Source organism: Typopeltis vanoorti, chromosome 5 (genome assembly GCF_054136105.1).
Source record: "Typopeltis vanoorti isolate ZY-2024b chromosome 5, IOZ_Tvanoo_1.0, whole genome shotgun sequence".
Lineage (NCBI taxonomy): Eukaryota > Metazoa > Arthropoda > Arachnida > Uropygi > Thelyphonidae > Typopeltis > Typopeltis vanoorti.
Window position 1 is genome coordinate 90072592 of NC_143553.1, and position 12620 is coordinate 90085211.

Below are 12620 nucleotides of genomic sequence, written 5' to 3' on the forward strand. Positions count from 1 at the left end.
TAATATGTCCCCAACTCCAACAGCTTCCCTTTCTAATGTCATCAATCAATCTGAAAGAGATGCTATAAATTTGTTGTAAGCAATGATCCATGATCTAATACAACCATCCACCTACTGTACAATGCCAGATAACCTCCACTCTTTCAACAATCTTAAGCTTTTCTTTTCACAACCACCAGTTCTCTCCCAAAGTATACTGGAGAGGTCACTTTCCTTTCAAACAATAGTGATCTTACCTGTCTGCTGGATAAATATTAATTGTAGCGTACTGTAATGAACTTTAAAATTATCAATGCATTAGATATACTGACAAACAGAAAATGCTGCTTCCTTTCTTTTAGGCTTGCATGGTGATTCGAATGTATTTTTGGAAATTATGGAGACAACTACCATGTTTGAATAAAAACTTTAGTTTAATATTACTAAAATTTCACAATTCAACGTTTAGACCTTTATGTCAAGGTCATCTTCTGGAGTGTACAAATATACACAGGAAACAAGCTATACTACAATCATACTGGTTCGTTAAAGACACTGACTAACCGCTACCACAATTGTTGGCCTGACCTCTGGTGAAAAATAAATAAATAAAATAAAAAATAAATAAATAAATAAAATAAAATAAAATAAATTATACATTAATGCTAGAGTCCTATTATTTGTGTTGTCTACTATATACATATATTAACATCATTCCATCCAGTTGGAGTGGAATGGTTTCTAATACTAGCAGATTGGCTAGAGTCCTGACTTATGTTGAATCTTTCATATTAGGTTGGCTGAATGTGTGCCATCCAGATCCTTGGAATTTTCATACCATCTTTATTGTTGATATTTGGGTGGTTTATCAGGATTTCGCAGGATTCTTTAAATTTTCTTTCGTACCATGTTTTTGTGCGGTGTAAGAAGCAGGTGCTTTTCCAGTTGATTTGGTGTAAGGTGTTAAGTGCATGGTCTGAGAGACCTGCTTCACCATAATGGTTATATTTAATGTGTCTAATGTGTTCTTTCTTGCGTATAGGGATTGTCCATCCTGTTTCACCAATGTATGGTAAGTTACAGGTGCAGCGGATGCAATAGACTCCAGGAGAAGTCTATTGCATCCTCTCAGGATCCTCTCCTGGGAGGAGAGGATCCTTAGAGGAGCTGAATATGGTTTTAAGTTTAGTGGGTGGTTTAAATGTGGCATTGAGGTTATAATGTTGTATGATTCTGTTGATTTTTTCTGATAACCCTTTAATGTATGGGATGGCTATGGTTTTACTGTAATCTAGATTCGTTTTTGTTGTGGTTTTACAGAGTATTTTATTGACAGTATTTTTGTTATAGCCATTGTTTATGAATGTGTCACTAATGATTTTTAGTTCTTGTTTCAGGGCTTGCTGGTTAGAGCAAATAGTTGTGGCTCTGTTTTTAAGGGTGTTTATGACTCCATATTTTTGTGCTGGGTGGTGGTATGAATTCGCATGTATGTATTGGCTCGTGTGTGTCGGTTTTCGGTAGACCGTGAAGGATAGACTGCCTGAAGGAAGACGTGTAACTAGTGTGTCTAGGAACAGGAGCGAATTTTGGTTTTCGATTTCGATGGTAAATTGTATGCGTTCGTGTTGTTTGATTAGGTGGCTGAGGAATGTGTTTAGCATTTGTTGCCCGTGCGGCCAGATCGCGAACACGTCGTCAACGTAACTGAGCCAGATTGTCGGTCGAAGCGTGGCAGAATCAAGAGCCCTTTGCTCAAAGGTTTCCATGTAGAAGTTCGCGATTGGGGGGGGATAATGGTGAGCCCTGGATGGGGCTCACCATTATCCCCCCCACGGTGGCACACATTCAGCCTGGATTTTCTGGATGGCACACATTCAGCCAACCTAATATGAAAGATTCAACATAAGTCAGGACTCTAGCCAATCTGCTAGTATTAGAAACCATTCCACTCCAACTGGATGGAATGATGTTAATATATGTATATAGTAGACAACACAAATAATAGGACTCTAGTATTGATGTATAATTTTTTTTATTTTATTGCATTTTATTTTATTTTTTATTTATTTTTTTTTTCACCAGAGGTCAGGCCAACAATTGTGGCAGTGGTTAGTCAGTGTCTTTAACGAACCAGTATGATTGTAGTATAGCTTGTTTCTTGTGTATATTTGTACGCTCCAGAAGATGACCTTGACATAAAGGTCAAAACGTCGAATTGTAAAATTTTAGTAATATTAAACTAAAGTTTTTATTCAAACACGGTAGTTGTCTCCATAATTTCCAAAAATGCATTCAGATCACCATGCAAGCCTGAAAGAAAGGATTCAGATCATCCATGGAAATGATACCCACAAGCACTGCAATCGCTATGGTAAGCTAAAGATTCGTATTTCTCTCCTGATTAATCGACTGGCCTTTTTAAAAGATGCAGAGACAATAACCTCATTCCAATCTGCATCAGGCTAAAAAAAATAAATAAATAAAAAATAAAAAAATTTATGTCCGCTAAGGCACTCCGTATCTATGACCGCACAGAAAAAGCAATGCTTAGAGAACAGATCCAAACAGCCCGCCGAAACCTAGCTACAACACAAAATCTAGTTTCTAAATTACAATCAGAACTATCGAACTATGTTAATCCAGACATTCTACAAACACTTGAAAGAATTACTGACAATTCGGCCAAGCATACCCTGGAAAAGAATAAAGAAAAACTCAAGAAAAAATTCCACAGGTTGAAACAACGGCAAAATATGACGGCCAATCAGAGGACTTCCTCCCCGAGAAACAACAATGAACAACAAACAAGGGAGACAAGGAGCGACCAACCACCGACAAGCAAGAACCATGTGATCAACATATCAAGCCACACCCTGAACAACGGCGAACTCACGCTGCTGAATAAAGGACTGATCTACGCAATAGCGCCTAAAAAGGTAAACAAACTGGATTTTATCTACCACATTGAAAGAGGCATCAGATCCCTACCTAACAATATAGCAGACAAAATACGACTAGAAACCAGTAATGTCATAAACACCAAGAAAACCATACAGAACAACCTGACTAAAACAGAATTAGCAGCAATTAAATCATTAAAAGCCAAACAAAACATAATAATAACGAAAGCTGATAAAGGCAGTGCCACTGTTGTCCTTGACAGGTCAATATACATACTGCAAATGAACCAACTAGTAGCCGATAACAACACACATAAAATGGTAAATTATAACCCAACAAAAAGGATCAAGGATAAAACAGAAAAACTACTAAAGTCTGTCACTTCTTGGCCACCAGACACAGTTAAAAAACTCAAACCCCACTACGCCCGCACCCCCAGAATATATGGGGTTCCGAAAATACACAAACAAAATATGCCCCTTCGACCAATAGTGGAAGGAATAGACAGTCCCAATTACCACCTAGCCAAGAAATTAGCGGCAACACTCAAGGAGTTGGTAGGTCATTCCCCCTCCTACATAAAAAACACACAACACTTTATAAACAAAATCAAAAACATAACACTCGACAAAGACGACTTATTAATCAGTTTTGACGTTTCTGCCCTTTTCACTAATGTTCCCATCAATGACACAATTCTCCTACTACAGAACAAATTTCCGCCCGATATTACGGCCCACTTTGCCCACGTACTAAAGTCTGGTTACTTCGTGTGGCAAAACAAATTCTACCTACAAAAGGAAGGTACAGCCATGGGCTCACCATTATCCCCCCCAATCGCGAACTTCTACATGGAAACCTTTGAGCAAAGGGCTCTTGATTCTGCCACGCTTCGACCGACAATCTGGCTCAGATACGTTGACGACGTGTTCGCGATCTGGCCGCACGGGCGACAAACGCTAAACACATTCCTCAGCCACCTAAACAAACAACACAAACGCATACAATTTACCATCGAAATCGAAAACCAAAATTCGCTCCCGTTCCTAGACACACTAGTTACACGTCTTCCTTCAGGCAGTCTATCCTTCACGGTCTACCGAAAACCGACACACACGGGCCAATAACATACAATACATATGTTATGCGAATTCATACCACCACCCAACACAAAAATATGGAGTCATAAACACCCTTAAAAACAGAGCCACAACTATTTGCTCTAACCAGCAAGCCCTGAAACAAGAACTAAAAATCATTAGTGACACATTCATAAACAGTGGCTATAACAAAAATACTGTCAATAAAATACTCTATAAAACCACAACAAAAACAAATCTAGATTACAGTAAAACCATAGCCATCCCATACATTAAAGGGTTATCAGAAAAAATCAACAGAATCATACAACATTATAACCTCAATGCCACATTTAAACCACCCACTAAACTTAAAACCATATTCTGCTCCTCTAAGGATCCTCTCCTCCCATTAGCACATCCTGGAGTCTATTGCATCTGCTGCTGTAACTTACCGTACATTGGTGAAACAGGACGGACAATCCCTATACGCAAGAAAGAACACATTAGACACATTAAATATAACCATTATGGTGAAGCAGGCCTCTCAGACCATGCACTTAACACCTTACACCAAATCAACTGGAAAAGCACCTGCTCCTTACACCGCACAAAAACATGGTACGAAAGAAAATTTAAAGAATCCTGCGAAATCCTGATAAACCACTCAAATATCATCAATAAAGATGGTATGAAAATTCCAAGGATCTGGATGGCACACATTCAGCCAACCTAATATGAAAGATTCAACATAAGTCAGGACTCTAGCCAATCTGCTAGTATTAGAAACCATTCCACTCCAACTGGATGGAATGATGTTAATATATGTATATAGTAGACAACACAAATAATAGGACTCTAGCATTGATGTATAATTTTTTTTATTTTATTGCATTTTATTTTATTTTTTATTTTTTATTTTTTCACCAGAGGTCAGGCCAACAATTGTGGTAGCGGTTAGTCAGTGTCTTTAACGAACCAGTATGATTGTAGTATAGCTTGTTTCTTGTGTATATTTGTACGCTCCAGAAGATGACCTTGACATAAAGGTCGAAACGTCGAATTGTAAAATTTTCGTAACATTAAACTAAAGTTTTTATTCAAACACGGTAGTTGTCTCCATAATTTCCAAAAAAGAAAATGCTGATATTTGTTGTATTGTTTTCACTTGGAATTATAAATTACCACATTACTTGCTTAATTGGCTATGAAATATGTGCAAGCTACTTTTTTTTTCTTTTTCATGGTGAACACAAATTTTGGAATTATTTGAATTGATTTGCCCATCTCCATAAATAAACTTTGTTTACCAAAGAAAATTTCTGAAACATCATTTCTCATTTTCAGTTTTCCAGGTTTGTTACTTTTTTTTCCTGTTATTGCTTTAAACAGAAAAGCTCCAGAAGGTAAAGAATTTTTTATTCTAATTATTCTGTAAAGTAGAATGCAAGTTTGGAATACATTAACTGAACAATGGATTTTTACTTTTTCATGCACCACAAAGTTTTTTGGCAATTAATATTGCAAATAGTTATGATCATAATTAATGAAAAATTAATAAAAAAGGGGGGTGAGGATGTGTGCTGTTTGTTTGTTCCCTACAGAAGTAAGATCATAAAAGGCTCCCAAAATTATAAAATACTGAACAATGAATCAGACATTTCAAAACAGAAATGAAAAAAAGGCTAAAATATCAAATTGGTAAAACAGTTTGTGCAGTAGAAAAAGGTCACTACTCTATCTCATTTTGGATAGAACATCACCTGCATTTAATATAAACCATTTACATGAATAAATCAGGTTTTTGGATATTAGTCAATAGGTTTTTTGTACTTTTTCCTCAAAAGGACTAAATTGAGATCAGCACCACCACCACTCTATACAGTAAAATAAGCTTCAGATTTTTAGCCCTAAATGGAGTACAAAACATAATATTAACTAAGCCTATATCATAAGGTATACCATATCATACAAATAAACGATCAACTGTACTATATATATATATATATCTAGTACAGATTTTTAAACATTAAAAAGAGCATACCTCCAGTTTCTGAGTTCCAGTAATATGTATAACCTTCATCTGAAACTGCTTCAAACCAGGATTTCACATCAGGAATCTTCTCGTGGACACTATCATTTTCTGAATTAACAGTTATTTCTTTCTTTTGCTGTTGTTGTGGCTTAACCTTAATATATTTTGCTGCTAATTCTGGATCATTTTCAATGTCCTTCTTAAAAGCTTTAAGTGCTTTCTGAAATAAATAAAAAAAAAAAAAATTGTGTTAAAGCAAGTCTTTTTTTCAATAAACAATATATTTATTACGTTATGTGCTACAATTTTCTCATATTTCTCTTCAATGGATAGCTCATATAGTTTTCATACCAATAATTCAAGTGTTTTTTTCCATATCATTTATCAAGCTGAGTGCTTTCATTTTGTAAAAGCAAAAAATCTTGAAAGAGGTTAAATTCAAAATGCTTTATTTCAGCATTTCAGATAGTTACCGTGTATATTAGTTCTCATTAACTACAGCTCCTGCTTCTCTCTCTCTCTCTCTGCTAATTTTTCATCTTCCATTCAGTTAAGAATGGAATCCAATATGTAATCAAATTGGATAAGACATTCTAAAATGTTTAACTTATTAACTAAAACATTTATCTTGAAGAATAATTTCAAGTTCTTTTCTGATGTCTTTATTTTTAATATAGTTCTGCCATTGATGTCACCTATTCACTTTATAATTTTCTCCAGAGCTCTCATATCTGTGATTTCTAGTCACTGATCCAGGGGCGGGAAACATTTTAGACCATCGACCCCTTCATGGAATCCTTGATCCCTCATCGACCCCCATCATGTTAAATAAATATAAGTGTTATCAATAATAAATTTCTCAATTTAAAAATAATAATTCCTTCACCCTTTTCATTGTTTCCTTGGTAAATGATGATATAAATTCAAATATTAAATATTCTTGCAAATACTGGTGGCACTTCTTCTATCAGGGGCTACCATTATAGGCACAATAACTTTAAAAAAATTACATTACACAGTAAATTCAAAGTTATCAGATCACTGAACACCACTCTGATAGCTATGCACGATAAATGCACACTAGCTCTGATTGTCTCTGTTCTAGATGTCTTCATCAGAGAGAGCGTGCACTTCCTTGTTGGCTCAACTGATTAAGGGTTTTTTGTTTTGCACAACAGGTGTAACACCTTATACATCATTGGATGTGGATTATACATAGGAGAAGAGATAGCCTGCAAAGAGCTCATTGAGTCTGTATAAATTACACACTTTTGGTAGCAGTTTTCTTTTATATGCACAAATGCAAGTTGAATGGCATGCAACTCTGCTGTATAATTACTGCAATCAGGTGGGAGATAGTAATGTCAAGAAACACAGCAGCACAGCCAACACAGGTATCAGTATAGATGGGCAAGAAATCAGTGGACTGCTCTGTGTGTGCATCAAACAATTGCAGATAGACAGATATGGAGTATGAGACTTCTGTAGTTGACGAAGTGAGAGGTTGCAGGATGGAATGCAAACTTACCATGGAGAGATGCTATTATGTTTGGTGTAGGCAATGTCAACATTCATGACAAAAGCTTGCATAGCTTGACACCTTGCCAAATGCCTTTTCTATGTATACGAAACTTAAATACAGATCCTCGTTACATTCCCATCATTTGCAACTACCCATCTTAAAGCGAAAATGTGATCCTGAAAATCAATCCCTACTATGGCTGAACCCAGCTTGTTCTTCCCAGGTTACTCTTCCACAATTTTTCTTAGAATTTTTTCAAGTATGCTCATGTAAGTTTTACCTGGGACACTCAATAGATAAATTCCTCTATAATTCTCACACTGAGTTTTCTTTCTTTCTTTTTAATAGGTAGGTGGTAGGAAAGCTCCACACTAATCACCTGCAATGCAATTATACAGTGCACTAGTGTTAAACCTTTTATACCTCAATATGTGAAAATTTCTAGCTGAATATCATGCACTATAGAATACACTGCATTTTCCACATTGAAGTGTTTGATGCCTTTTTTTTTTTTTTTATCTCAAAGATATTGATATGTACTTCTGACTACATGCACAAACTTAACTTCCAAGGATGAGTCCTCATGTTCTGTCTCCACCTTCTGTTATAATAAAAATTTTCCTCAGATGATATCCTATAACACCCATTCAGAACTTTCATGACTTTGATCATCGTGTCACTCTTCTTTTTCCAGTTTACTAGTGTATGTAGTCCACATATTTTGGATTTATCCTCCTCATACTCATACTCAAACTCAAACTACTCGATCATCTTTGTAACTGTTTTTTTGCACCTTTTTCACAGCTTCCTCATCCTCTCGAAACCCAGGTGACCACATCTGCACACAGTAGTCCAGTGAGATTATATCGAAGCCTTGTAAAGGGACAAAACGACTTCCCTATATTTACATGTCAGTGTTCGTTTCAGCATTGCAATTATCCTCTGAGCTGAATTCCATTTTTTGCTATGTGACCTTGAACTTCAAATTTCTATTCACCATAACTGAAACATTAAACTTACAGTAATCAAAACCAATTTTGGCTTATGGGTCTGAGAGCCACACTGAAAATAAAACAACTGATCAAAACTGAGAGACAAAAGATGAGTTCTGAGGAAAAAAAAAAAAATCGGAGTGAATAAATAACATTAATGAAAGAATAATTAAAATGAAGATATCAGAAAGAAAACTGACATTGTTATCTTTCAAGAACATTGACGCAGAGCTAGAATTAATGTAGGATAGAATGGTCAAACGAAGTGAACTGCAGATAAAAATTTATTAGATATAAGATCTAACAACGGTGGAACCCTGACATAATTGGGGGGGAGATTTGATACAAAAGTTGAAAAAATGTAAAACTATGGCACATTAGCACCTAGCTGCAAAATATGTAATCCAAGAATCCTAAAGATCAAACATGCATATTTTCAAGATGCTTCAGGTGTCCAACAAGCAAGGTAGTAGTGGTTTTGCATCAATCGATGAAAATCATCTACTACCTAAATATAACAAAAAAACATTAAATAGTCATCCAACAAATAACTGATGATTAGCAAAAAATAACTATAATAAAACAGTCTATTGATATCTATTCTCACCTCTTCAATCTTTCTCATTTCCTTTTCAAGACTTTGTTCTTCTTCATATTGTTTTTGTCCTTTCTTCTGAAGCTGTTAAAACAATTGAAAAAATGATGCAAAACTTAATAAAAAAAATAACAAATATAACTAAGATATAGGATAGGATGCAAATGTGAATTTTACATTTGCAACCACTTTTTTTTTTTCTCTGATAGCATATCATAACTTTAGTAAAGCTGTTCCATAAAACTATTGATGGATAATATCATTTAATAAATTCTCTTAATTTGTAGATTACTGAAGAAGGTTTCTGTTCACTATCAGGGACATAATTAGACAGTCATCAGACAAAAAAAAAAAAAAAACAAGCATTAAATCAAGCAAGATTTCATGTAAAGACAATAATTAGTGGGTAAAATCAATTATTAACAAAAAGGATACTACACGGTATGGAGATTCAATCATAAAACGTGACTGGCAGATGACTGTATGATTGCTTTGAGTTTTCTGAGTGATAAAATAAAAAAATTAACAAATGTAATTGAAAAGCAGAAAAGAAAAGAGATGGTAGTTTTGGCAAGAACAAACAATTTGTCTTGTAATAAATACTGCATGAGAAATTATATGAAAGGGCTGTTGGAAGAAGCAAGAGCAAGGAGTGAGAAAGTGAGTTAAATTAGTTTTTTAGTTAAGTTAGTTAAATTTTATAAGTTTTATGTTAGAATTAGTCTCTATGAAAAAATTTTTGAATGCATTGTGTGTGTGTGTGTATATATATATACACACACACACACACACACCGATATTTCTATAATATGTAATGCAATTTTATTGGGCCATCTAATGGTCTTTCTTAGAGCTGAGTAGTACAACAGCATTTGATCTGATTGGTCAATGGCGGACATTCCCTTATTATAATCTCTAATTATGTTTGGTTTCATCGAAAATTTTCCATTGCAGTTGGACAACTCTACCATTTCAACAACATGCATGTTAGAAATACAAAGTACTTCTTGTTTGTCTTTCCATTTACATATTATAACAGGACCATTTCGCTGCCAAAAAACCTCCCCCTTTTTCAATTTTCGATTTACCACCTCTATGGGATTTCCCTTTCTGTTATTATGCAGTGTTCCGCACAGATAAGTTTTTTGTGCAGTCAATAATTTTGTAAGAGTAACAGAATTATAAAAATTATCCATATATAATATGCAATCCATATTGAGATATTCCTCCAGTAAATGCAAAACAACTTCAGTAGTGTGACCCAAATTATGGTCAGTTTCTTCAGATTTTTCTTCTTCTTCTTCTTCTCTTCCGTCTAAGACAGGTTGAGTCTTCTCTTGAGCAGGATCTTCCAGTCTTCTCTATTCCTTGCTGTTCGAAAAAGTTCCTTATATGTCTTATATTTCTTTGGATTTACTGGAGTAAATTTTTATTTTCATAACAAGACCATCGGACTCACATAGTTCATAAAGTTTGATTCCGTATTTGGGTTTTTTATTTTGTATATACTGGCAGAAACTTAATCTTCCATGCCACAGCATCACTGATTTGTCGATACAGATATTTTTATCTGGTACATGTATAGTCTGTTGGAAGATGGTATTGAGTTATCAGTGAAGTGAAAATAATGCAATAACTGGAATCTATTTCGACTCATATGTGATCGCCAAAACATTATATTATAAAGTGGGCTTCTACTCCAGTAACGCTCTATTGTTGGAAAAGAATAAGGGAACATTTGTAATAAAAGTCCAATACAAACTTTCATTTCTGCGACACTGACGTCCTTCCATTGTGATGCCTTGTGAGATTTTCTAACTCGTGGAAGTTTTGCAATTTCTTGCTAAGCATATAAATTAGTTTGTTCAACCAATAATGCAAGAAACTCTTCTAAAAAAATAAGTCCACCAATGTTTGTACTGTAAAATCTGTTGTGTCCAGTTTCAAACCAACATTCTCTTGGAAAATAAATTTCAGGATCAAATATGAACGATAATTCCACAAATTATCATTCATATTTGATGTTGTTGCTTGGGAATTATCAGGATTATCTTCAGGTTCAGGGATAACTTCATCTTTGCTTTCCTCACTCGAATCCTCAGAAGGTTCACAATCGCTACTGTCGTAACCATCCTCAGCAAAAACCTCGGCAAATTCTGACTCACTTAGATTAGCGTAGTACTCAAGTTCTTCTTGAGTCAGTGGTCTTTTCTTATCCATATTGTGGGGTTATATATATATTATAATAATAATTATAAAACAAAATACTCAAGAAAGAAGTAAATGTAAAGTACTCGACTAAGTTTGATTGACTACTGACGAATTTACACACATATCGCTAACTCTGCTTTAGCGAAACAACGACAAGTTGAAGCGTGTCTGAGTACGAATTAACTCGTAGTTGGCTACTGCGAAGAACTTTCTGTTACACATGCCAACCACAAGATAACTTGTTTGACCTTTTTTTTCCAAAAAAACACATTCTATATGTTTTTTGGCGATTACTATGCATTATAATTAGGGTTTTGAATAATATGATATGATTAAATCAAATTGGCTTCTGAGACCCAAATCCTGAAAATTGCCGTGGCAGTCAACATGTTAATAATAAAATAATAGAACAGACAAATACTTTCAGTTATCTTGGATGTGAAATATCATATGAAGGAGAAAAAGACAAAATTAAAAACTTCAAAATTTTTACAGATTATAGGTCTGATAAATAGAACACTCAACCCAAATATAGTACAAAAGAAACATGCTTGAAAATATATAATACTTTAGCAATGCCCACATTATTATATGGTGGTGAAATTTGGGCAATAAACAAAGAATAAAAAACAAGTGAAATTAGATTTATGAGAAGAAAATTGCAAAATATACATTATTAGACCAAAAAAGGAACAAAGATATTTTAAAGGAACTAAAAACAAAATCAACAGGAGAAAAACTAAACAATTATAAACAAAAATGGATAGAACATATAAACCAAATGGCCAACACCTGATATCCTAAACAAATACTGAAATATACTGAAATAAAAATATATCAGGACTAGTGTCGAGGCTAGCTGGTGAAAGGACGTACTGTCGGAAAGCTCCTGAAAGATTTGTGATTTTTGTTGATTTATTAATATTTTGTTATATTTAATTGTGTAATTTTAGTATATTATGGTAGTTTTATTAGTGTAGTTAGTGTACTAAAGTTTTTTATAACATAATCTATGTCGGGAAGTCGCCGCTAGAGGGATTCGTAGTGTGTAGTGTTCGTGAAAGCTCCTGATAAGATTAGCGTTATTTTTAGTTATCGTTGATAAATTTATTTTAATATTGCGTAGTTTTGTTTGCCTTGCTTTGTTAGTGCATCTGTTTGTGTGTTTTTGGTGTTTATAATTTATAATTTGATAAAATACGTTACTAGTATGGCTCCAGTATGAAGGAAAATGGCAGCCAGTAATGATAGTTCGCCATCTTCTTTCAAGAACGGTAATGTAAAGAAGATGATTCAGTGTACT

At 34.5% G+C, this 12620-nt stretch overlaps 1 protein-coding gene across 1 annotated transcript in view; it reads right to left on the reverse strand.

The window, feature by feature from the left end:
• LOC150106640 (WW domain-binding protein 4) overlaps nt 1–12620 on the reverse strand; it is an 80764-nt gene that overhangs the window by 38951 nt on the left and 29193 nt on the right. The window contains exons 4-5 of the mRNA XM_090392593.1: nt 9119–9190; nt 6007–6217 (exon numbers count right to left, since the gene is read on the reverse strand). Of these exons, the coding sequence (XP_090248719.1) occupies nt 6007–6217; nt 9119–9190 (283 nt within the window). The remainder of the gene's footprint in view (nt 1–6006; nt 6218–9118; nt 9191–12620) is intronic.